At 42.4% G+C, this 26,081-nt stretch overlaps 3 protein-coding genes across 4 annotated transcripts; 2 read left to right on the forward strand and 1 right to left on the reverse strand.

Annotated features, from left to right (window-relative positions):
- The first annotated feature begins 2,670 nt into the window (after positions 1–2,670).
- Positions 2,671–15,960, forward strand: gnsb (glucosamine (N-acetyl)-6-sulfatase (Sanfilippo disease IIID), b). The gene is made up of 13 exons (XM_040157886.1): positions 2,671–2,998; positions 4,744–4,803; positions 5,906–6,109; positions 7,446–7,511; positions 7,643–7,741; positions 11,031–11,198; positions 11,295–11,377; positions 12,521–12,639; positions 12,738–12,841; positions 12,947–13,048; positions 13,135–13,245; positions 13,430–13,540; positions 13,642–15,960. The coding sequence occupies exons 1-13, from the start codon at positions 2,792–2,794 to the stop codon at positions 13,789–13,791; spliced, it is 1,584 nt and encodes a 527-aa protein (XP_040013820.1). The 5' UTR covers positions 2,671–2,791; the 3' UTR covers positions 13,792–15,960.
- A 963-nt stretch (positions 15,961–16,923) lies between these two features.
- mrps24 (mitochondrial ribosomal protein S24) lies at positions 16,924–19,683 on the reverse strand. The gene is made up of 4 exons (XM_040158312.1): positions 19,408–19,683; positions 18,814–18,891; positions 18,023–18,134; positions 16,924–17,405 (listed from the first exon to the last, which is right to left on the reverse strand). Exons 1-4 carry the CDS (start codon positions 19,447–19,449, stop codon positions 17,122–17,124), a joined length of 516 nt encoding a protein of 171 aa, XP_040014246.1. The 5' UTR covers positions 19,450–19,683; the 3' UTR covers positions 16,924–17,121.
- Positions 18,866–24,815, forward strand: nudcd3 (NudC domain containing 3). Of its 2 annotated transcripts, none has more exons than XM_040158311.1 (6): positions 18,866–18,989; positions 21,072–21,373; positions 22,574–22,706; positions 22,811–22,954; positions 23,038–23,226; positions 24,257–24,815. In XM_040158311.1, exons 1-6 carry the CDS (start codon positions 18,984–18,986, stop codon positions 24,365–24,367), a joined length of 885 nt encoding a protein of 294 aa, XP_040014245.1. In that variant the 5' UTR covers positions 18,866–18,983; the 3' UTR covers positions 24,368–24,815. The 2 variants fall into 2 exon arrangements, with proteins under 2 accessions (XP_040014245.1, XP_040014244.1); XM_040158310.1 differs by lacking the exon at positions 18,866–18,989 and adding an exon at positions 19,874–20,254 and having other exon boundaries at positions 24,257–24,811.
- Positions 24,816–26,081: the final 1,266 nt, after the last annotated feature.

A 26,081-nucleotide genomic window follows, 5' to 3' on the forward strand; every position in this document is an offset into this window, starting at 1 on the left:
GTCAGCAGATCTGAGGGTAATAAGTCATAATTCCTGCTGTATGTGTATAAAGTAACTTATTATAACACCCGTTTAATATTATTTCAGCACTCCTCGAACTCTTCCGTATCTTGCACCTCTTCTTTCCTGGTTTTACAACTGTCCATTGCATTGTTGCTATATGTGTGCATGAATCTGTATTTTATTTTATTTTATTTTGTTTCTTGTTTAATCTTTAACAATGCATTGATTTGATATATTTATATAAGCCTATAAAACAAGTTTTTAAGTAAAATTTTAATATGTTAAGTATCAGGTAAATGTAATGGCGGAAAAAACCATAATATTTCCCTCTGACATGTAGTGGAGTAGAAGTAGAAAGTGGTATCAAATCAATACACTCCAGTAAAGTACAAGTACCTCAAGTACCTCTACCATAAATGGTACTAAAGTTCAGTACTTGAGTTAATGTACTTGGTTACTTGTTATCCCTGAATGCGGCTGGTTAAATTGAGCTGGTTCTTCCACTATAATCCCATCGCAGTACAGATGATGAGGATGATTAAAGTGTCCGTAGTTACCAATAACCTCCACCCTCTCTCAGCTCAGCAGAACGCCTCAACTGTCGGCTCTTTTCACGGTTTGACAAGCAGGAGGTCAGGCATTAACTGCACTCGCCTATCGCTACCCGCCTGTGCAACACCTCACCATAAACAGCTGCAGAAAAACTACAAACTGCAGCTAAATTCGGAGATTGGTGAGGCATGATTGGAAATGTACGGATCATTTAATTCTCCCCTCTCTTCCTCATAGTGTTAGTTACAACAGAGAAGCTAATACCAACGCTCAAGATGAGTAAACCTGAATCATCATCATCATACAACACGTCAGTATAGACATGGATGGATCGCTGAACGGGCCTACTGGGCACAGGGGCCCGGGAGCCCCTGGTCTTCGCCTCCAAAATATCCCAGGGAGAGATAGAGAACGATCCAAAGAAGACACAGGGCAACCACAAAGAGATGCAAAATGACCGCAAATGGACACAAAGCAACACAAAACATCCACAAAGAGACATAAAATGGCTGTGAACGGACACAAAACGACCAAAAAAGAGAGGGATTTCTCCCACTAACTAATCATAGTCATCCTCGCATAATCCCCGACAGCTCGAGTCACTCAAGGTTAATTTTTGCATCTATAAAATGTGATGCCTTGCACTGTGGGATTGTTAGCAGAGGGCAGTAAATGTCATGGAAGCACTTTTTTCATGCCCTCGAGGCATCATTTGGCCACTATTGATAAATGATTGATACATTTCAGGAATCAAACACTCAACTAAAATGGCAGACAGTAAATAAAGTGCGGACACACCTCATAGTCTCGTGCTCAAAGATTAGGTGATTAGATATCTAGAGCCAGTCCTTATTATCGAGAAATCTCTTGTTTTTACAGGACCATGCTGTGAGAGATAGCTGCTTTCAAATGAGCCTCGTGCTCCACACAGAGCACGTTTTCTAGCACACAGGGTTCTCCAGAGAACCCAGAAACATTGGCGGTACGTCATGGCCGCGTTAGGGCAAGGGGAGCCTCCGGTAAGTCGATCGTTACTAACTCATGTTGTTTGTCTGCTCAAATCCACAAAACTCTATTTTAAATTCTGCTCGAGGACCAGAAAGTCCCAAACACACCAAATATATCAGACTGATTTGATCAAACCGTAACACGAAATCTAGAGTTTTTAATTGAGTCTTATGGTACAGAAATCTGCCACCTGTGTCCTTGCGTATTGTGAATACTGTACATTATCAAGTATGTTGGTGCAAATGTAGTCACTTAAGATGTATGTTTATAATTGGCTTTGAATGTTTGACTCAGTGTTTAAAGAAGAAGATACAGAGCATTCTGCTGTCAAACTCTTGAAACACAGAGAAAATATCACAATGTCAAACACTGAAATGAACTGTTGTACCACAGGAACTTTGAAGCTGCTTTAGTGAAAGACAAAACAACAGAGATATGATATGTGTATATATATAAATGAGGTGATGTGGAAACAGTGTTTTCATTGCAGAGTTTGCCCAGCAGAGAGCACTGACAAGTTTATTTTGTAAAATCTCCAGCTCAATACATGTCATGGTCACAATTCTGCAATAACTGAATTTAATGGATCCTTATTAAAAACGTTTCCACGTGTTATGTGTTTCTTAAAAAAAAAAAAAAAAAAATTACCAAAAAAAAGGTCTAATAGAGAACATTTAAATAATGACTTTCTATACTCATCCATCCATTAGCTCTACCACTTATCTTATGAGGGTTGCGAGTGACTTTCTGTCGGAAATAATGTAACATAATAGAAAAAGATGATGTATTTATGTATATTTTTTCATTCATGACTTTCTATATTAGATTCAATATAATATAATATGATATAATATATAATGATATAATTCAATGTAATACCACTGTGTGTTATCATTAAATAAATCATCTATGTATATTATTATCGACAGTATCCATAGTAACCTAGTATCGATTCCTCCTTCCATGCTTTGGGTTCGGTATTACTGAGTCAAGTTGTGTAAAAATTGTATAAAGTCCGAGTTGTACAACGTGTTCTCGGTCCTCACTCCTCCTACTCCGTGTGGTCATATGACCACCAACGTTTGCCTCCACTTCCTCGAACGCCGAGCCGCACAGTGTGTTTCCCCAGCCCGAGCGCACGCACGCACCCGCCCGCTCATACTCTCATACCCCGCCGAGCAGGAAACGAAACTGAGCCTCGGTCGACGCACCGTCACTTGGTCTGTGCATGGAGCGGCAGGCCCGGCGCCGGTCTGGCCTAATGGCACGTCCGAGGAGCGGAGCGGGGGAGACCGCACGCCGGCGGAGAGGACTCCCCGCAGCCCTCGCGCTCCTCGCGCTGCTCACCTGCTGCGTCAGGTGCGCGGAAGGTGCCAGACCGAGCAACATCATACTCATCCTCGCCGACGACCAGGATGTTCAGCTGGGGGGGATGGTGAGTTGACTCTCCCGGAGAAACACTGTAGGATCGATACAGGTGATTAATAGTGAAGAGACTTATGTGTCACACCTTTAATCCTCTTTTCAAGCTCCTACCTTTTCTCATAATCTCCTGCAAGGGGCTTATGTCTGTTTATACTCACCTAGAATTGAGTTTAGAGTCACCTTAGCATATTATATAGTGGGGTTTTTTTTTGTTTTTATCACCTTATCAGCCGTAAAATTATAGAAACAGAAGCTTTAAGCTGGACTCTGCCAAGTCTGTTGCCCTCTTAAAGCAAGGCAGGGCAAGATAACTGGCGTAGCACACTTCAGACACAAGGAAATCCCAAGTGCTTTACGCAGTGCAAAAGAGCATGAGTGCAGGAATGAGTAAAGTAAAAGTGAGGCGAAGACTAGTAGAAGTAGTAGACGGTAAAAAAACACATAGAAATGAGATTTAAAAAGTATTAAAAAGACAGCGTACCGTGTGATCTTATAGTGTGTGTGTGCTGACAGCCAGTGGTGGAAGAAGTATTAATTCATTTTTTGTTTTTTACTCAATTAAAAGTAGCAATAGTACACTATAAAAGTACTTAAGTACAAGTACACAAGTATTAGTAGCAAAACACACTGCAGACAAACTGCAAAGTGTTGTTTTTTTAATCATACTACTGGAATATTATTACTTGTGCATTTATGTATAAGCATCATTTCAATATTGTCATAGTGGCAGCGATTTTTTTTTTTTTTTTTTTTAAAGTACTTTTTGTAGTTTAATCAGTAACAGTGCATCGTGTTTTTTTAAGATGATCTTAAAATAAATGCAGTGGAGTAACAATATTGCCCCCTGAGATGTAGTCGAGTAGAAGTATAAAGTAGCATCAAATGAAAATACTCAAGTACAAGCACCCGAGTAAATGTCCTTAATTATTTTCCACCACTGCCGTCAGCTGTAAATGAGGGAAGCATTTCTGACTCTCCCTGTATCAATACGTCACCTCATGCTCTCGGAAACTGGCGTGCTTGAACCATTTTCCAGTATTTTCCAGATTATTACCATGATTATCTCCTTTTTTTTTTTTATCAATTCATTCATTGTTTTGTCTAAAACAAATGTCAGAAAATAGCGGAAAGTTCCCATCCCCAGTTTTCAGACCCCAAGAGAACATTTTCACATTGACCGTTTTGTCCGACCAACAGTCAAACATGATCAGTTCATCAGTATCGTGAAAGGTAAAGAGCTGCAGCAAATCCCCACTCATATGTGGCATTTTTGCTTGAGAAACTACCAAAATAAAGGATAAATTGATTATCAAAAGAGTTGCTGGTTAATGTTCGACTTATCAGATAATCAGATAATCAGATCTAGACCAAACAGGAGATTAATTGGCAATGAAAATACTCATTCGTTCCAGCTGTTACGCCCGGCTCGTTCTGGCCATAACAAACGAGGGAGGTCCTCGCAGTAACGGTGAATTTAACGAGGGACTTGTCAGGGATAACTGCAAATGAGCAAGGCGTGACGCATGGAATCAGGAGCCGGCGGCGAGGCGTGAGCGTAGGGTGCCATCAGCAGTAGATGAGAGTCTGAGAGGACGATATGACTCTAGAGCTGCAGCAGCACACAGCAGCACAGAGTTTCATAAGGTCTCTGGTTATTCGTCATAGATCCACACTTGTAGAGCAACTCGGACTTCTCCTTTGGTCTTAGTGTGCATGTTGGGAGATGTGTCACTTTGCGTTGTTTCCGTCCTGCAGACCCCCATGAAGAAAACAAAAGCCTTGATAGGAGACGCAGGAGCAACATTCGTGAATGCTGTGAGTACATTTACCCAAGGACTGTGTTTGTCTACAATTATGAGGCACTGCAACTTTACGCTTCAGAAGGAAATATTGTACTGTGCTCTTTACTCCACTACTTTTGACTGCTAGCCATAATTACTAGTTACCTTTCAGATCAAGTTTTTATTTTAAAAAAAAACACATGATACGCTTATGAAATATGAGGTATTGTTCAAGATGAAACCTGTGATTTCCCAACCCGTTTATCTTGTGACTCCTTGCTAAATAGCAGTGTCTAGTTGGGGCCCCTTGTCACATTTCTTGAGTCTTATGAGTTGTTTTCAGTTCCACCAGAGACACATCCTCTAAACTTCTCACATGGTGTCATTTAAATGACTGTGTAAGGCCCCAAGAGGTTGGGATTTAGGAATAGCGAGTCGTACGTTTAAAAGTACTACATTAAAAGCAAAGGAAAACTGTGTGGTGGTATGTCAACATTTAAAAAATAAATAAATAAATAAATAATACCAAGCCAAAATGTATGAGGTCATGAAACTAACTCAGAATTATATGGTAGTAAGTCAAAATTATGAGATGCTCAATTAAAATTAAAACGATTAGACAATAACTCCAGATTATGAGGTAGTAAGTCAAAAAGTTGATTTATCACGTCAACATTATGAGATAATGAGTAAAAATTATGAGAATTCTGACTCATTGTCTCATAAACTTGATTTACCATCAGTGCTGTCATTTTTTTTATCATGACTAACTTTTTATCCTTGTATTTCTTTATTTATTTAAGTTAAAAAAAAAAAAAAAGCAGTGAACACCAGCCATAACTACTCGAGCAGCTACAACAGTAAAATGATGCTCAGAAATCGATGTATCAGTATTAACAATCCAGGGATGTCATCACTAACAGGAGACATTTATTACATAATGAGTACTTTTACTTTGATACTTTAAGCATTTCTTTAAGATCCTGATATGATTACATGTTTTAAAATGTTGAAACTGGACGAGTTACACATCCTCCTCTCTCTGCTGTCATGTTCCTTTCGTCATCTCTTTCCCCCCCTCTTAACCTATTCTGGCCTTCCTCTTATCGCTGCTCTCGCTTCCCTCTCCTCTGAAGTTTACAGTCACGCCACTCTGCTGCCCCAGCAGGAGCAGCATTTTGACGGGCCGGTACCCCCACAACCACGAGGTGAGGAACAACTCTCTGTCCGGGAACTGCTCCAGCCTTCTGTGGCAGAAAGGTCCCGAATCCGCGGCCTTCCCCATCTACCTCAGCAAACAGAAATACCAGACGTTCTTCGCCGGGAAATATCTTAACCAGGTTTGAACGCATGTATACTTGACTTAAGCCTTTTTGCACAGAACTCTCTGCGTTTGATCTGTAGTGCCCGATTTAAGAAGAAGCTCAATCACAGTTGAATTCGCGACAGCTTTTCACTGATTCTCACTTTCATAAGTTTACCACACATCCTTTTTTTTGTTTCTAATAATACTTTTGTAAACTTGGTGACAAAACTGCTGGTAAAATATTTTAACATATAATTATATGTCAAGTTGTAATCATTGCACATAATGTACTGTCAGTTTATCAACTGCATGACTCAGCTTTTCCACGTAAAGCGTCGCTTCTTGAGTTCGTGTCAAAAATGTCGAGGCAATCTATCCAGTCTCTGTTAAAACCTCTCCCTCAAAACTACAAATGTTAAAATTCATGGTGGCGTTAGAGGAAAAGTCAGGGGATCACCAAAGTCAGTAGGGTTCATCCTCTGGGGAACATGAATGTCTGGCAATCCGTCCAAACGTTGAGATTGTTCAGTCTGGATGAAAGTGCCGGACTGCCTGACACTTCCGTCCCTGCAGCCACACCGTGAGCATGGCTTAAATTGAGTTTATAGATTTCACCAGCCACAGCTCCTTCCACACGCAGCGTCCCAGTTACTCCCAGTTACTCCCAGTTAAACAAACAAACAAAATTCTGCTTGAACAAAAAACACACAACTGGACAAACTCAGTGCAAAAATATACCGGCAGAATAGTGCAGTACGGAGCACCACACGATGCTGTAATTAACAGCAGCTGTCACTCATGAAAATTCCACAATTCCAAAGTGTTGTTTTAGTCTGAAAACTGCTTTTGAACTTGAATATTTTATTCATGCTGTAGAGGTTATCTAAATCCTGTCCACATACTAAGGGACACTATAAATAAAAACGGAGAGCGTCAGAAAGCTTGTGCTGGTTATTATGAAAAAACAAAAAGAGATATAATGGCTGAGAGGGACTGGACGACTGCGTTAACGGCAACAAAAACGTCAAAAAAAAAATCTATCAACAAAGCTATATATACTTATACTCCTAATTTTTTTACTGTTTCTATTGTTCTGTATTTTTCGTTTCACTCGCTGCTAATTTGCTCCCCGTGGATCAATAAAGTGTTATCAGGGTTTCTTCAGCGTTCACCAAGTTGATAAAATTTAGGTAAAACACAAATACGTGGCCCAAGTATTTGCCAGAGTAATTTTGCTAACTGGGTTTTGATACCACATATAATCCAGTTTAATGCTTGTTTCGCTACACAGCAAATTTTGGGCATGCTAACATGCTAAAGTAAGATGTAAAACACGGTAAACATGATTTAACTGTCTCTTCTGCCCTCAGTATGGTAAGGAAGACGCAGAAGACATCTCCCACGTTCCTCCCGGCTGGGACCAGTGGCATGCATTGGTGAGTCTCTCAAACACACACACACACACACACACACACACACACACACACACAGTGCACGTACACGTATGTACACAAATACTGTTTTTCCAGATTCTTCTTTGTCACAACCTGTTCTATGTGATTTGCAGGTGGGGAACACACTGTACTACAACTACACACTGTCAGTCAACGGCAAAGAAGAAAAGCACGGAGACAGCTATGAAAAGGACTACCTGACAGACCTCATAGTGAGTAGCCATCGCACACTCGGCGTTGGCCGCTGAGTGCAATGACTTCGGCTTGTACTGAGCCTGTGATCAGCACTATTTCATGACAGCCTGCAAGAATTTATGGGAACAATAAGACTGTTCACCTCCAAACTGTCTGAGTCAGTTGCTGTCACAGAAATATAAAACGTCCACTGAGTCTTTTTATGTCTGCCAGTCAGCAGAGTGAAAAGTTAATCATCAACGAACAGACGATGAATGAGAAATGGAACAAAACAGGCCAGTATAGGTTGTTTTGTCTCTGTGCGAGTATTTACATTTAGATTTTAAAGTGTTTGAGTGAGGACTTTTGGTTTCTCTGTGTTTTTATTCAGTTGTGTGTTTTTAGTTCTGTTACATGGTTTTCCTGCTACTCCCGCATGTCGTCCTCATCAGGTGACACACAAGTGTGTCTGCTTAACCAGCTGCCTACCTGTCCTGCTTTAAATATAGTTTGAGAGTTGAACCTTGCCCTGTCACCTGCACTGCGGTAATGAGCTGCAGCAATGTTAGTGCTTTTATCAGCAGCAAAGAATGTAACGAGGACGTGGATGTAAACGAGTCTACGTCCATGCAAGTGGCTCTGTGATGCTGTATTTAGACACGGCCGTGCTTTGAGCTAAATGGCAACCAGCTCACAGTGTTAACATGTTGATATATAGCAGGTATAGTATTGATAGCACCCTCACCATCTGAATTCAGTGTGTTAGCCTGCTGATTAGCACCGAACACAAAGTACAGTTGAAGCTAACGGAAATGTCATTAATTTTGCAGGTATTTGGTCTTAAAACAAAGCATTGGAAAAAGTGAACTTTTCACCTAATGATGGTGCAATATGGAAAGTTGAGTGATCACCAGAGTTATTACAATTCATCCTGAGGGGAACATGAATTTTCAGTATGTACCAAATTTCAAGGTAATCCATCCAATAGTTATTAGAATAGATTTTCGGTGAAAACCTCTAAAGTCAGGTGACACTTTAAGAAGTCACTTGATCAATGAATGGATCAAGATTCAGAAGTCAGAAGTTATTAAGATTCATTCTCTGGGGACCATGAATGTCTGTCTTTAAAATTTCACGGCAGTCCATCCTATAATTAGAGACAGTTCAGTCCATCCACAAAGCGATGATGGTAGCATAGCAAAAAAGGAATGGTCAGAGATATCCTGACTTTTGGGGAACTTTCATACATATCTAGTCGGTTCGTGTCAGTTTGAAAAACTCTGCTGCATTTGTCTGTTTAGGACCGTTCGTTCAGGCTGCTGTGAAATCTGTCAGTGAAGGTGTGGTAAAGACTAAAAATCTGGACGGAGACTCACTGAAAAGGAGGGTCTATGTCTGCTTCCAGGTGGACTCAAGTGCTGTGTTTGTGGTCTGAAAGTAAACGCACCCACCACAGGACTGTGTGATAGTAAATATGTGATTTTTATCATGAACTTAACATTTAAATCCATCTGCTGGTCATAAACTGTCAAGAAGCGATGTGTAGACTCTAATTATGCAAGACCTGTGGGTTACCTTGATAACGCGTATGTGCATCGGCATGTGAGGGGAGGGATTTTCCCTGATCATAAAATGAAAAGTAGTGAAAACAGATGTTGAGTATGTGTCCCACGGTTTGTAATTTAGCAGGTCCTCATTAAAAATAAAGTGAAACTTTGAAACCACACATTAACAATCCCCTTTGACACATTGCAGTAAGTTTTAAGTTTACATATAAAAAGAAGACGGAAGTAAAACAGTAAACAATTTATAAGAAGAACATGACATTCATAACAGCAACAGCAAATGTAATTACTAAAACCACTTCCACCATCATCATAATAATTGTGACCTTAGATTAAGCATTAGAATCCATAATCAAACAAGCCTAAGAGTCTGCAGCCATGCTAGCGGCTGTGTGAGGCTGCAATTGAGATAATGCTCACAGTGATAATGCTAGCATGTTAAATAAAGATGAAAAGTCAGAGGATCGAGTTATTCTAATGAATCCTCTCTACCTCATTGTGCAATGAAAGAAAAAGTCAGAGGATCACCAGAGGCAGTAGGATTCATCCTCTGAGGACCATGAATGTCTGTACAAACATTTCATAGCAGTCACTCTAATAGTTATTGACACTGCAGTCTGGAACAAAGTGGGGCACTGACCAACATTTTTCCTAGAGCCATGCTAAAAATGGCAGGGCAGATAACAGATTAGATAAATACAAGGCTAAAAAGGCGACTTCAAAGCCTCAACACATGTTTGTGTCCTCAGATTCAGGCTGAGGCAGAGAATTCCACAGCTTTGGTCCAGAACTACAGAAAGCAGCTCCACCGGAGATCTTTTGTGTTAGTTTGTGGTACAGTGAGGCGAGCAGCAGGTAGTCTGTGGATATAAGTCAGGGGTCAGCAGTTAGGTTCAACCATGGGCCAGTTATTTTCAGCACTGTTCGATAGGGGACCAATATACATCAATATGCAGCCATCTACTGTATGTTGTAGAAGTTTTATTTGTATTTAATTTTTGAGTGTTTTATTGAATTTTTTTTATTTATTTATTTTTAGGATTATATTTGAATGCAGATTTAATTTCTTCATTACTAAGTGAGGGCCAACAGAGCTACAGCAGCTTACTCAATGCTAATCTGGCAAAAAATGACTCAAAAATGCCTGCTCCATCTATGGTTGAATAAAAGGTTTTTTTTTTTTTTTTTCCTTTCATTAGCAGGCTACTTCTGTTAGAAGTTGGGACTTACATAAGCGTTGTTTATATATATTTTAACATACAGTAGATTTATGAGAAATTATATAAAAGTTTTTTTTTCAGAGGGCTGGATCTGGCCCATGGGTCGCTGTTTGCCTACCACTGATCTAAGGGCTCTGTCAGGGATATATCTTTGGATCCTATCAACTATTGGTTGTGGCTGCAAAGTGTTAAGATGTTCAGCACCATAAGAAATCTAGACCTGAAACTACCAGAACAAAATAAACTCCAACTGAACTGATATTCAGACCTTTTAAAAAGGGAGAAAAACAGCTCAAAAAAGTCAAAGCAAAACCAACCATCTCGTTAAATGGACTCAGTGAAGTTTCATAATTTCATCAGGCTGTTGGGTTAATTAGCAGCCAAAGTAATTCGAGCATCCAGAAGACTGATTTGATGCTGCCTGGGACTTGGAGCATTACTAACATCTAATAGCAGGCGTTTAGCAGCAATTGACCGGTTGTAATTACTTGAGTTTACGTTCAACAGTGGCGTATTCAGTCTTGGTTTATTTCTCGATGCAGCTGAACCGGTCCCTTCACTTCCTGGAGGACAGGAGCCCTCAGCATCCCTTCTTCCTGATGTTGTCTCCTCCGGCTCCTCACTCGCCCTGGACGGCAGCACCTCAGTACCAGAAGGAGTTCATCGACGTCAAAGCTCCTCGAGACGGGAGCTTTGACAAACCAGGGAAGGTATGACCATGACAACGTCAGACATCATGAAGTTTAATCACTGTTTGTTTTAAAAATTGCCTTCCCAACGAATCTCCGTTTGTCTGTGTGTTTCAGGACAAACACTGGCTGCTGCGTCAACCTATCAACCCCATGCCAAATAGCTCACTCACCTTCCTGGATAATGCTTACAGGAAAAGGTACATCTCGTACACAGTCCCCCCTTTTTTTTTTTTTTTTTAGCCGTGCTGGTGGCGAGGCTCTGCGGATGGCAGTGGCAGTGACCTGGCAGTGGTTTCACCTTCTCACCTTGCAGCAGTGATGTGCAGGTTTACTCCAGGACCCCATGACATCACTGCTGGGTGGGGTCAGAGGTGAAACAGGCTTGAAACCTTGAACCAGAGAGGGTAGTGGATCATGGTTTTCAGCATGGGTGTTAACTTACTGCTTGAAAGTAGTTTCAAAAGTAGATTGAGTAGAAATTATATTTAAATGAATATTATAAATGTTATAATTTATAATTAGGTGAGAGGTTGGCTTAATACAAGTCTTTATTTACTTTCTCTCAGGGCTAGGCATTTTTTTACAGGACTGGTATGAGCTAAAAGCTAAAATAGACGGGCTCTACATTGTGAGCATTTCACTGCATATGAGAGTGTAAAGTAGAAAGTGCAAATGTGAAAAAATTACTTGGCCACGCCAGCGAATGACTGAGTTCAGACGCTGAGGTACAAAACATTCAGCTTGCACCCTGCGCTACCTGTCGCCTTCCCCGGTTATGACGACAAACGTCGCCGGCGGCAGCTCGTACCGGGTGTCTCTTATTAACGTTAATTCCAAGAGCAGCTTGATAACGTGGCAAACAATGAAACTTGTCTGTTGTCTGGTTCAAGCGCTCTCTGCAGCCGGTGTCTGCACTCGGTCAAAGATCATCTGTGAGGGACGAAGCTCCGCTCTGTAACACCCCTGTATGACTCAAGAGCGTTTCGTAGTTCCAACGACCACAACAGAGCGAGGCCTCCTCTCTCTAGCTGATCGCATCAGTTTCAGGAGTCTGCAGTTACTTTCATCCATACATCAATAATTTAAGCTCATCAATTCATTAAGTATAAGTCTGCATTATTAAGTAGCTTGTAAAAAATAAGGTGTGTCAGATCAAGCTATTAGTTCAGCGTGCCAGATACGTATTTAGTCAACATTGAGCTAATTCTAAGCATCTGATCGCACTCTTTAGTGGCAGATACCCAATATGAAAGGACTCCGATTTTTTTTGCACTAATTACAATCAAATGCAAACTAAACGGGAGTGAAAAAAAACAAACAAATTGTCATCTCTCCTGCAGGTGGCAGACCCTGCTATCTGTGGACGCCATGGTGGAGACGCTGGTCAAGAAACTCGAAAGTATGAAGGAGCTGGACAACACCTACATCTTCTACACCTCAGACAACGGCTACCACACAGGTCTGAGCGGGCTCCCATTAGTCCCCAGATGGTTTAGTACGGTGCTTCTCCTCTCAGTGATGTCTTACACCTGTAATCACCTGTCTTCACTGTTCCAGGTCAGTTCTCTCTGCCCATTGATAAGAGGCAGCTGTATGAATTTGACATCAGGATCCCGCTCATGGTCCGCGGTCCAGGCATCAAACCGAACCAGATGCTGCAGGTCACAAGACATTTGCTGTTTGCCTCTTTGCCTGTCATCCTCGGTTTGAGTTATGCTGTTCATTTCATTTTTTATGTTTTTTTTTTTTTTGCATGACTCCTTCAGGCTCCGGTATTGAATATTGACCTGGCTCCGACCATACTGGACATATCTGGTCTCAACCTGTCTTCAGTGAACGTGGACGGGCAGTCTTTCCTCAGTCAGATGGTCAGCCGTTTCTCTAAATTGACCCAAAATGTTTCCCTGCACGCTGCTTTTTATTCTCCAAACATTAACTACGGTTTTCCATTCAGGCTCCCTCGCTGCGTAACGGCAGTGCGCGTCCCTTTTTCCTCATTGAATACACCGGAGAGGGACATCCAAAGACGGATCCCGCTTGCCCTAAATTAGGCCCCGGACTATCTGTAAGTGCAGTATAGAGATATTTCAGTCTGGACCCTGTGGTTGACCGAGTCACTGACGTTGCCATCCCCGAAATAATAAAAGAAATGAACCAATAATACTAAAAAATAACGAACACAAAATTAACCATCGTGACAATAATCCTTACTTGCAGCGCTTGTTACTTGTGACTTCCTTGTTTTTCAGCAATGTTTCCCAGACTGCGTGTGTGAAGACGCCTACAACAACACCTACGCCTGCGTCAGGACCCTCGAGAGTGAACACAACCTACAGTACTGCGAGTTTGCAGACAGCGAGGTAGAGCACGACTCCGTCCGTTATCTCAGTGACCCACGTGTATGAGTCATTTTGTGAAAACAGATGTGACCCCGGGCGGTTGTTCCCCTCTGTGTAACCAGTCGTTTGTCGAGGTGTACAACCTGACGTCGGACCCCCACCAGCTGGAGAACATCGTGAAGAAGGTGGATCCGGCCCTCCTGCAGGTGATGAACCAGCGGCTCATCAAGCTTCAGTCCTGCATGGGTGACAGCTGCCGCGACGTCAAGTAAAGAAGAGGCGACAGCACCACTGAGAGTTTACACACTCCAGGAATCTGCCCGACACCCGCTACATCATACTCCTAGTGGAAGGTGGGGCTGGCTTTTCTGGTCAAAGGCAACTTTTACCACAAGTATCATAGTTTTCACAGGCCGTTTTCACAGTAGACGTTTTGACATTGAGGAGGAAAGGCGCGGGTGTCCAGTAATGAAATAAATGATGGCTGAATTCCATTCAGTTGCTTCAGTTCCAGGGTCCTGGTGTTGTGCATGCTGGCTCACTGTCACACCGCCAGGGCCTAGCGGAACTCATAAATAGATCGGTGCCATAGTGAAAGGAAAAGTTCGATATTTTAGGAGATACGATTATTTTCTTTCTTGCCGCGACTTAGGTGAAAATATTGATACGCCACTCTCACGCTTGAGCTGGCTAGTTTAGTTTCGTGTAAAGACTGGAAACAGTGAGCCTGGCTTTATCCAAACGCAACGAAATCCCCCAACGCCTCGAGGGCTCCGTAATTACCGCGTAACATCTTGTTTGTTTAATCTGTACAAAAACTGAAGCTTAAAAGGACAGATTGTGGTTTTACGAGCGTCTGTGTGCCAGACATGGACTGTTTCCGTTTTTGTACAGACCCTCAACCAGGAAGTGAGTAAGCGTCAGTGAGTCAGTTATTTTTCCTTTCATTGTCATTAGTAACATCCTCTGCTTTTCTTTCTGTGACAAGTCAAAATGTCTGCAGTGAAAACCTTTTTTTTTTTTTTTTTTTTTTTCCCTGAGCTGTGCTCATGTCATACGACCCGGTTTGATGAGTTGTTATATTTTCTTTTGAGTTAAACTCCTTGTGCCATTCATCCTGTGCAGACTGGACTTACTCTACCATCGTCAGTCGGTCACTGTGTTTCTGTGTACAAACTGCACTATAAACTTAATGTTCCTTAAAATGTTTGGGGTTGACACTGCCATCTGAACATTTCACCAATCACAGAAGCCTAAAACGCTGCCAGTATTTCTAAAACGTGGACATTTATAGTCTTACATAACCAAAGGTTTGCTGGTGCACCGTAGCTCTCTCTAACCCAATCATCTCTTTAAAGGAATAGTCCAACATTTTAGGAAATGTGCTTGTTGGTTTTCTTGCAGTGTTGGATTAGAAGATTAATTCAACTGTCATGTCTTTCACTTTCATATAAAGCCACCTCCAACAGCTAGTTAGCTTATCCTACCACAAACATTAGTGGAAACGGGGGTGGGGGGGTGGCTACCGTGGCTCTGTTCAGAGGCAATAAAATCCACCCACCAGCACCTCTAAAGCTCACTTAATTTACATGCTATGTCTTGTTTGTTTAATTTGTACAAAGCTGAAGCGTGAAAATGAAAATTTGCAGTTTTACAGATTCTCGCAGTTTGTGTGGGACTGTTTCTTGGCCGGGCCCAGGAGTCCCCACTGGTTACCTGGCAAGAAACAGCTTGGCACAAAACCCCCCCATTAAAACCGCAGGTTATCACTTTGACATGTCAGTTTCTGAAAACGTTATACAAACAAGATATAATGAATGAATTATTGAGCTTTATAGCTGCTGGTGAGCAGATTTTGTAATGTGTGGACAGAGCCAGGCTAGCTATCTTCCTGTTTCCAGGCTTTATGCTAAGCTAGGCTAACCGGCTGCTGGCTCCATCTACATACCTGCCGTACAGAACTGAGAGTTCCTATTTAACTTTCTGAGGAGATTTTTTGCAAAATGTCAAACTATTCCCTTAAATTACACCTACTGCAGTTTTTTTTTTTTTTAACATCTTTTTGAACTCATGCTCATAATTTTTATCTCTGCTGCACTTTCGATGAAAGAACTTAGGACAAACAGTCTTTGATGAATGGACAGTTTTGTGCCTCAGATTTACAGAATGGACACAACGTTTTAAAATTTTAATCCTGATGTTTGGTTGTGACGATATTTTAGACTGAGTGTTAAAGATTTTTTTAAGGAGCCTTGTGGAGGATGGAAGAGGTGCTCCATGTGTTTCTGTGAGGAATCCGTCAAGGGAAATTTCACGTGGTAACATTTGAAATGAATGCTTTAATCCCATGTGCCTTGTTATTTGCACTGACAAGGCGTGTGCGCCTTAAATGTGAATGTATTTGCACTGTGATGAAACTGATAAACTAAAAATAAACGAAAGAAGCATTTAAATGCGCTTGTCTTTTGAATATTTCCTAAGAAGAGTCACGCTGCAAAAACAGCAAAATGTAAAAGGCAGCATGTAAACTTTAATATAAATGGTTTAAAACGCATAATGTAATTATAAGCAGGCAAGCGAAGGCATATGCTGTGTTAGTGCATCTGTCATTCGTTATCTGTTCATTCAGCAGCCTCCGGTTATCAGTGTCCACAGGAGAAGTCGTAGTTGTTGAGAAACACATCTATATCCACTTACGGCAATGGTGTCTGTATGCTGCTTATAACGGTTAAATAGGGGGACTCAAGGGAAATAAATTAAATATAGTGATGAAATAAATTAATGTACAAGAAATTAAAAAACGCAACGTGATATTTTAACGACTTTAGAGTATTTGATAAAGTTCAGGGAGGAACTTTTGGGGAAGACGGCGTGTTTCAGGCTGGCAGATTGATTGTAACACTAGTTAAGCCTGAGATGAAGCCCGAATGGTTGCCTGACCAGGACCAGGCAAGGACCTGCAAGTCCTACTTTATTATTTGTGTTTTGTTGTGTATTTTAAGTCCATCTAGGTCTGGCCACTGCAAACTAGCTTAGGTAATAAGTGCCGTGATATGTGGCAGAGGTTCCACAGTAACTTAGGTCAGACTTGTCTAAATCTCCTTTATTAAAAACCTTTTTCTAATAATAAACCTGACTGACTGCACTGAGCCTGGTTTAACCGCTAATCCTGCTTTATGAAACACTCCTCTGCTTTGGCAAAAAAAAAAAAGATATTTCCAGATTTTCCCCCCGACTTACAAACCTCGATGATAAAAGGATGACATCTTCAAATGTAAGTACCACAGAGCTGGTTTAAACGTAACGATCTGGAACTGTTATATGACCATCGACAGAGCATGTTACACCTTGTGCTCGCCACATCTGTTAAACAATTTAAGGTAAAAATGTTTCCATGACACCTGAATGGTTGGATCTTCCTTTAATTCTGAGAGTTTGTTTCACAAAAAAAAACTGGAAAACAGAAGGTGGCCTCGGTCAGCGAGCAGGAATGGAGACGGGAACAAAGTCATCATTTTATATCATGACATTTTAAACTCCAGCTGGTCGGGTACGATCTCTGGAGGAAACCTTTAGTACTGTACTAACACTACACAGTCCCATCAGAGGTACTTGTACACAGCTTTCTCCTGCAGGGTCTGAATCTCTAACTTGACGGGACATTTGTAGAAGTGCGACAGTAGCGACTCCGTGTAGCCTATTAAGAAGTAAAACTTCTGTGGCGGGAGTTTCTGTAACATCAAAGCGCACACGATGAGCAAGTTGCCGCGCCTTTTGATCACGATCTCATTGGCCAGGCATCCGTGGAAGGTCCCGAACATGAACCTCCTTATGAACACGTCCTCTACGGTGCGTTCAGCTGCTCCCTCTTCTCCTTTGAGGTTACCTAGTGGAAATGGGAAGGAGAGTTGTCCTGAGGCATAAAAAGCACAATACAGAACAATACACACGGTGAAAGTTTTCAGTTTAACGCGTATTATCATGCGAGTAAAGGACAATTATATTTCAACCTGTGTTGGCGAGTATAGCATGACACTAAATCCGCTTTTCTGAGTCAGTACATTATACGGGCCCGAATGTTGACATTCTCTCTCTTCCCCTCACTTTTCATATTTCAGGTTTATTTTCTTACTATAGTCGCTCTGATCAGTGCCCTCTTACTGTTTAGCCACCATAGTCCATACGAGAGAACGGAGGAGTTGGTTAAAATGCTGCGTCTGCTATTACGGTTCAATCAGAGCAAGAGACTTAACCAACTGGAGGCTTTTTTTTTTTTGCCCTGGTTTTCACCTCTCAGGCTGCACTACCTTATTGGTGAAGCTGGGGATGTTCGCAGCCTGAAAGCAAGACCTGCAGACGCTACTCAGGGCTGAAAGACGGTAGCTACCTTCCATCCCACACGTGTACATGGTATATGTGACACACTTTTTAACACGTGTAGGGTGCGTTTTCAAGCTAAAACACCACGTGAAGTTGCAGTTTGACGCGCCCGGTCATGCTCACTGGTGTGCTGCGACAGCCATCCTTTGCGGTGGCCGATGTGATGAGGGTGAAGTGCTTGCTCATAGGTCAAAGGTCTGTCTCCTTTCCCCACTCGGATACGAGCCGCTCGATTCTGAAGACAAGAGAGACAGAGAGAAGTCAAGTGTCAGGAGAAACAGTCCAAATGTCTAAAGACCTTAAGATGGGCCCTTGTAAAGCAAACTGAGGACTAAAAAAAATCCCAAACAAACACAGTTTGCCTGCTCAGTTGTTGCCGGGTTGTTCTGTCACTGACCGCCTCCTAAATTCAGTGAAATCTTTGGGAGGTGTGTGTTTTTCCATGCAGGTGTGTTCAAACTGCTGACGACGGCGATGTCCTGATCTTGTGAAAATTTCAATAGGCTATACTGCGTAACCTACCCTCACCATCTTAAATCATGTGGTGCGTCCACGAGTTACTGATCGGGTTTGCTGACGACTCCTTTTGATGCAGTCCCGTTAACTGTATGTTGTCACTGAGACTGTGTCAGTAAGAGAGGCATAGCTAAGCCGTGCCCCAGGTATCCGATGTTCATGCTCCTATCAGTCCTCTGTTTTATATGCGTGAAAAGACAGTCAACATAGTTTGGAGGAAATCTTTCTATGGAAAAGTTATTTTGCTTGTTGGCTGATGTGAAGCTTTACGCCACAAAGTTGTTCTTCCATTTTAATACGATTTTCCCTGATCCTCCTGTCTCAGTCAAACCATGAGTACATCAGATGTTGTCACGACACGTATTGTTGCAGCCCGACGTCCGGAGCACGGTGTTTACCTTGCAGCACACCGCGGTGACATGGAGGCCTCTGCTTCCAGAGGCGCCGCATGATGATCCGGCCCTGGCCCAGGCAGCCTGTGGATAAAACAGGGCAGACAGGGTGACAAGTGAGAGGTATCGGGTCTCTACACTGACTGCTGAGAAACAGAGGGTTGTTATTGGCTTAAATGAGGGTCAGTGAAAGATGATAGGAAATATTTTCAAAGCCTGTGGTGGTACATCACCTGTTAAAAGAAAAATGCATGAGAAATTTAAGTTTGTCAATGTGTTTTTTATTGATTGACTCTCCTTTAATATGTATTTAACTTAATGCTCCGGCTGTATGAACACTTTTTTTTTTGGTACATAATCTTTCATGTACATACGTCTCTGTTAATAAGAATAAAACATTTGTGGCAGAGTCAACAGAGACAAAATATTACAGTGCTGTTGAAAAGGGGAAGCTCGGATGTACTGAACATCTGCAGTTTAACAGCCACGCGTGAAACTGAACGTTACACTGAAACTGTGCAGTTGAATTAGCCGCAGTATATGTGATACGTCAACGGGATTTCACAGAAATGTATTCAACTTTAAAATAATCTTTCTTACCAGTAGCCTCACGATGCCCGTGCTGCCCAAGGACACCGCCATGTTTTCTGAATATTTGCTAGCGCGGTATGCTAAAAGAACCAACAGTGATCATTAATTTGTGTATTTTCCAATGCCGTTATAAATTTTAAAGGGGATTAAAACTTTTCAAGCGCTGCCACTAATTTTAACTCGCGTCAAAATGTCAAAATTGTAATTTTTCATGAAAACTGCGCCTGTAAACTGGAACTGTTTATTCGGGAGCCAGGCATCTGTTTCTTCCGGACGACTGGTGGCATGTACCAACCAGATATAGAAAAATAAAATACTTTAGAGAAAGGGCAGCTTTAAATAAATTGAATATAATACTTGTTAGCGAGGTTAAAACATACATTATACGATATTATATCGATACACTTAGGTTTTTGTTTTTGTGTGTCATTAATTTTGTCAAACTTAAGAATTTGTAGCGGTTGTGCACTTATTTCGAAAATACATGACCGGAAGTGTTACTATTGTTCTGGAAGGCAGAACACAGGCGTTAGGAAACGTTACCCAGCAAGTGGCACTTATTTATTTTTAACTTATATTTCTTGACACACAGTCTTTTATTTTCCTCGGTAAACTGTCGGTAGAACTTTAACGGTCGATCGAAACGTCAAAAGCCGCCATGGCGTCGCCGCTGGAGATGACAGAGATGTACGACAACGCTCTGCTGGGAATCCTGCAGCATGTTGGAAACATCCAGGACTTTCTTCAGGTCTACTTCGGGTTTTTGTACCGTAAAACGGACTTTTATCGCCTCCTGTCGAGTCCCGGCGACAAGATGGGCTTCCCGCCTGGCGTGGCGGAGAAGATGGTGCTTAAGGTGAAGCTTGTCACCGTGTTGGATAAATATTCGTGCTGTCTTTGCGAACCTGGCGCAGGGCGACCGGAGTTATCCGACCCTCAGAAATGACCGTCCGTGAATCTGCGCTGGAAGAAGTACTCGGTGTAGTAGAAGTAGCAACACCACAGCGCATTGCTACGCGTAAAACTCGTGCATTCACAGTTTCATTTAAGTAAGCTTAGTTATATTTTGATCAATCATCTCAATCTGCAAAGTGAATGGTAATAAACGCACTCTCTGATATCTTTTCAGATTGTTTTTTTAAGTGTGTAAATTAATTGTCTGCGTGTACTTTTGTTTGCAGACTCTCCCTCGCAACAAATTTCCCCTTGAGGGGACGTATTGATCACTTTGGATTGAATTGAATAGGAGGGAACATCTAATATGTGTACGCGGTTCAACCAGAGTGCCCAGGAATACAATACACCTCAGTAGCGCAAGTCAAGTCAGACTTGGTGCAGGATTGTCCCGGGATATTAAAATAGAAATAGCTTGAACGTGCACTCAGCTGCCAGTTTACTAGACCCACGTACTGTGGCTCCAACTCGTGCATTCTAATACAATCGTCCTGCAATAAATTCTACAATAAGGAAGGTTACAATGTTCAGATTTTGTTGAAACAGCTTTAAGAAGGTCTCGATTCCGCTGTATGATCATTTCGTGGGATGGAGTTTGTGCTGCTGTTGAAGTATATTGCATCATACAGAGACGTGTTTCTTTTATTTAGCCTGCCTCCATCGATATGAATGGGTCGGACGTTAGTGAAATGCATGATGATCTTATATTCCCCCGTCAGACATTTAAGCTGTTTGAGAAGCTGGCAGAGCACGACAGAGAGAGGCAGCTGAGCGGGATGCCAAAGAGCGAGGAGAGCAGATGCGTTCCTCCGGCGGTGCAGGAGCTGGAGGTCGTCACCGAGCCTCAGGAGGAGAGAGAGGAGCAGAGCGCAGAGGCGGCACAGATGGAGAGCTCCCCCCTGGACGCCGGGCACGTTAAGGCTCCCGACGCCTCGGACGCCACCGGCAGCGGCGGGGCTCCGGGACCGTTAGCCCAGGGAGAGCGGGCAGCTGCCGCCGGCACCAACTCGGCGGAGGAGCAGTGAGTATCCATCCGTCGCTGAGTCAAGTCGGATTTTGTGGATTTTTCACTTTATGGAAAATGACCTTACATATTGGTACATGTCAGTAAATGCACACGCAGCGGGCAATAAAAACCTTCATGTGTTATCTGCAGCCAAATGACATAAAGATGGGAAATGGTATGAGAATGAAAACTAGTAGCCTATGAGGAAACTCTACGGTACAGTTTAGTATCTTTAGATAGTAACTTCTATGTTATTCTCCTATGTACTACTTCAGTTTTCATACAGTTTTGTAAATATATAATACTTCAAATGTTTATATAGTCTCAAGCCTGCAAAGACTTAAGACTCTACTTTAATCTTTTGAGTAAAACATTAACCTTCAGGTTAAATGAGCAGTAGCACTATTTCATACAGCAAGACTTAAGTCTTAAAAAATAAAAAAAATGTCAGCGCTGGACTTGACAACGTTAAAAACAAAAGAGCCTCGGTTAAAACAGGTAGCCTTTATAAACAACATATAAACAATTAATAAAAGGTTTCTAATTCCTTCAAAAACACAACAATCTCGCTGTAAGCAGATTTAAGGCCATGTTTTGATCTCTTATTCACATCATTAACCCTGAGTCACCGATGCTTCAGTAGCACTTTGCCGTTGTAGCTGCTCCTGGTTTAAACTGCCTTATATACAGTTAGATGTTTTAGTCCAGTGGTTCCCAACAGAACTTTATCTCTCTGGGTCTCAGAACGATTTTTAAATGAAAGCATGTGAGAAGTTTAGAGGGGAAATGCCTCTTTGGTGGAACTGAGAACAACTCCCAGACCACTGGCTTAATCTTTAACAATGAGTTGTATTTTATAAACCTACTGGACGTTTAATTAGGTGAAATAACATTTTGTAAAGTAACTATTACTCTTATCCGTCATAAAAGACGATAGGGGTGTAGTTCCCTCTGAAATGTCGCGGAGTAGAAGTGTTAGTAGAGTGGTAGTAGTAGAAGTAAGTGACATAAAATGTAAATACTCATTTAAAGTGCCCTAACATTGTACTTAAGTTCTTGAGTAAATGTACTTAGTTACTTTCCATCACTGCACCCGGGCCATGTAGAGGGTCTCAATAGATTCTAGACACTTTGAGCCTCACATCCATGTGAAAGAACAGAAGAGAAGGTAACTTCAAAAACTGTCCATGTTTCTGTGGACATGTTGTGTTTCAGGAGTCAGGAGACTTTCCAGTCTGACCCCGACAGTTACAACGGGGCGGTGAGGGACAACTACAGCTGGTCTCAGGACTACACCGATGTGGAGGTCCGCGTCTTCGTGCCCAAGACAGTTGTCAAGGGCAGACAGGTAAACACAGTAATTCAACCACCCGACGCACCAGGAACACTGGTCTCAGTTCAGTGATCGCAGCTCCGTCTCGTTCTTTCTGTTGTTGCGTGGGCTGTCCTCAGGTCATTGTTAGTCTGCAGACCGGCAGCGTGCGAGTGTGTGCGAGGGACGGAGCCGAGGAGACAACGCTGATGGAGGGCGAGTTCACGCACAAGATCAACACTGAAAACTCTCTGTGGAGCCTGGAACCGGGAAGCTGCGTGGTCGTGAGTAAACGCGTCGCTCACGTAACCTCCTCCGCAACAGTGAACCACCTGAAATCTCACTTGACACTGTGTGTGACTTCCAGCTGTCGCTCAGCAAGACCTCCGAGGTTTGGTGGAACGCGGTGCTGAAAGGAGAGAGGGAGATTGATATAAACCAGATTAACCGCGAGCGCTCCATGGCGTCGGTTGACGAGGAGGAGCACGCCGTGTTGGACAGACTCACTTTCGACTACCATCAGAAGCTGCAGGGCAAACCGCAGAGTCACGAAATGGTGAGGACCCAAAGCGACACAAACACAACGGCCGGGTTACGCTGGGGAAAAGAACTAGCTTTTATGACGCACTGTCCAACCACGTTGGAAATCCAAAGGGTTTATAGCTGTCCAGAACCGCCTCACTTGTAGGCAGAGTGAGAAGCCGGCCATTACTCAGAGAGTGTGAGGAGTGATAATCATTTAAATACAGGGAAAACTTATTTTCCCTGCAATTTAGCATCAGAGTAGCACACAAACACGGAGCAAACGGTTTATAACACACTATAATGTTGTCACAGGCAGATATATGTCCATTTTTTATTGTTTATCTATGTACAATGGTTGTCAACAATTACAGACTCTCCTATGAAGATGTATTTTATATTATTACGAGTGTTTTACAGTTTTTTACTGTATTGTCATTCACTGTCTGCTTATCCAGCAGCCTTCACTGTTTGGTGCCTCGACGGGAGAGTTATGGTCGATAACGGATACACGAATAAATGACATTGGTCTGTCTGTTCTGGGCCACTGTAGAAACATGGCGGAGCAACATGGCAGCTCCGCGGAAGAGGAGCCGCTCCCTCTGTAGACATGTTTCTAAACTAATTCAAACACACACGATTCTTAGTTTCCAGTGATTGTCCACTGATGAAAACATCATTATGAATGTTATATCCCAGTTCTGCTAATCGCCCTAAATCCTACACACCGGTCCTTTAAGGAAGCAAAAATGAGACATGCACTTAATTTATCTCACTGTATTTGGAGCATCTTAAGGAAATGTTTGGCAAGATTTGCTGTCGGGACTTTATTCAGACATGAGACCGACATATGAACTGCCATCGCATTAACATAAAGACGGACATGTCTGAAAAGGGGCTACAGAGAGCTTGGAAATGTGGGCTTGATAATACCACCTTTTTATATTCCGTCCGCTGCACTGGTAGTCAGGTACAACAAGTTGACTCAGCCCTAGATGGCACTGTGGTCTTTATTAGCATGAACGGTACATATTTAACAAACCTGTCTCCATGTCTCGCCACAGAAAGTGCATGAGATGCTGAAGAAGGGCTGGGACGCTGAAGGCTCACCTTTCAAGGGGCAGCAGTTCGACCCCTCCATGTTCGACATCCCACCCAGCGCGGTACAGTTCTGAGGCAAAGCCCCAACTCGGCCGAATATGAACTGAATCCTAGTTTATTGACAGAACTGGTTGAAATAAAGTCAACATTTACCTGCCGGTCTGTTGTGGAGGTTTTCCTTGACCGTAACAGCAGAACTGAGGCTGCCAGTTCGGGTTTGTGGGAAGGGAATACAGATTATGACGAGGACTTGTCATTCTATCAAACGTTTATTTGATGTTTTGGCATTATAAAATCCGATGAATATGTGCACTTTGTTCACTGGTTTTGCTCTTCATTTAACAACTCTACACTGCCTATATGTTTGTCTTCCCTGTTCGGCGATTTTGTTCCTATTTTTCATTTTTGTTCTCATACCAATGCCCCAAACTGTTGAGTATGTAGTTGTCCCTCATTGTTAGTTTTGTTTTCATCTTTGTCAAAGTGTCTGACTGCAGTACAGAAACAGAGCAGAGCCCACCTCTGTTTTCTGTCTGATGATAATGATAATAATTAATAATAATACATTGGATGCGGCAATAAAATGAAAAAATAGAGTAGTTTTAGCTTCTTATTTGCACTTGAAAATCTGATAGGATGTTAGACCACTTTTTTTTTGGGGGGGGGGGGTGTTTATCAGGGTGCAAACAAATAACAAAACAAAGTTCACCCAGTTCCATGAATATCTGACCTCTGACCTCTGACTGCAGTTCCTTTGTGCTTGGATTTAAAATTTCTTCTCCTTTCGTGGACCTTTGATGCTAATTTTCTAAACGCATAAATAAGTTCCCTGTTACCCTGGAAACTAAGAGCTTTAGTTTTAGCCAGACAAAGGGGGAAACGAGTCTCCCCATCCTCACTCAGTTAAAGCAAAGATAACGCGGTTGGACTGTTTGGACTCCAGTTATCTTCTCCTGCATCTGTGTACGCATCCATTTGCCAGAGAGCGCTTAAGTATCTCGTGTTAAGTCATCTCTGAATTCACCTCCGCGGTCATCCGTCTTTTCCTCTCAGCGAATGGAAAGGATGAGCGAGTGAGTGACAGGAAAAAGGACGGTGGAAAGATGGAAATGCAGAGACACTCAGACACTGAGCAGCTTAATGAAAACCACTTATCTCCTCAGCCCGAGGCAGGAGGTAACATTTGAAAATGGCCACCTCGAAATGTTGGATAATATAAAGATCAGATCTTTGACACTTACTCTGTGACCACAGATGATTAGTTGCCGGTTTTGTTTTTACTACCTTACACCTCAAATAAAATGAAACCCTAATTAATGTGTGGGCAAAAATTCAATATCATTATGTAACAACAGTCAGTGGGTTCATATCATGATGATATATATCAGATTCATTTTGCAAGATTGTCGTGCCCAAATTAAACATTTAAGGCGAGTGGTGCTTAGCAGGACTGAGAGTCTGCAGCCATGCCGGCAGCCCCGTGAGGCTGCACTCAGGCACAGCCGTGCACAGCATGACTGTAGCCTACACGAGCTACGGTTTTGTTTTACGTGAGGAGTGTAATCTGTTGAAATGTTCAACACGCATTTGTCATTTGGGGATATATTTTTGATTTTAGGCATTTGGCTGGATTACCGACGGGCAAAGCAGGCAGCCGCCCTGGATCCCCAGACCCGTGAGGGAACAAAGATGCCAATCTCGTTCTAGCGGCGTGTCGCTTCTTAGCGTTGTGCCACCTTGTCCAATGGTCTGTTGCTGGTGCTCCCTGGGCAGACGCCACCGCCCGCC

This window comes from Xiphias gladius, chromosome 20, assembly GCF_016859285.1.
Source record: "Xiphias gladius isolate SHS-SW01 ecotype Sanya breed wild chromosome 20, ASM1685928v1, whole genome shotgun sequence".
NCBI lineage: Eukaryota > Metazoa > Chordata > Actinopteri > Istiophoriformes > Xiphiidae > Xiphias > Xiphias gladius.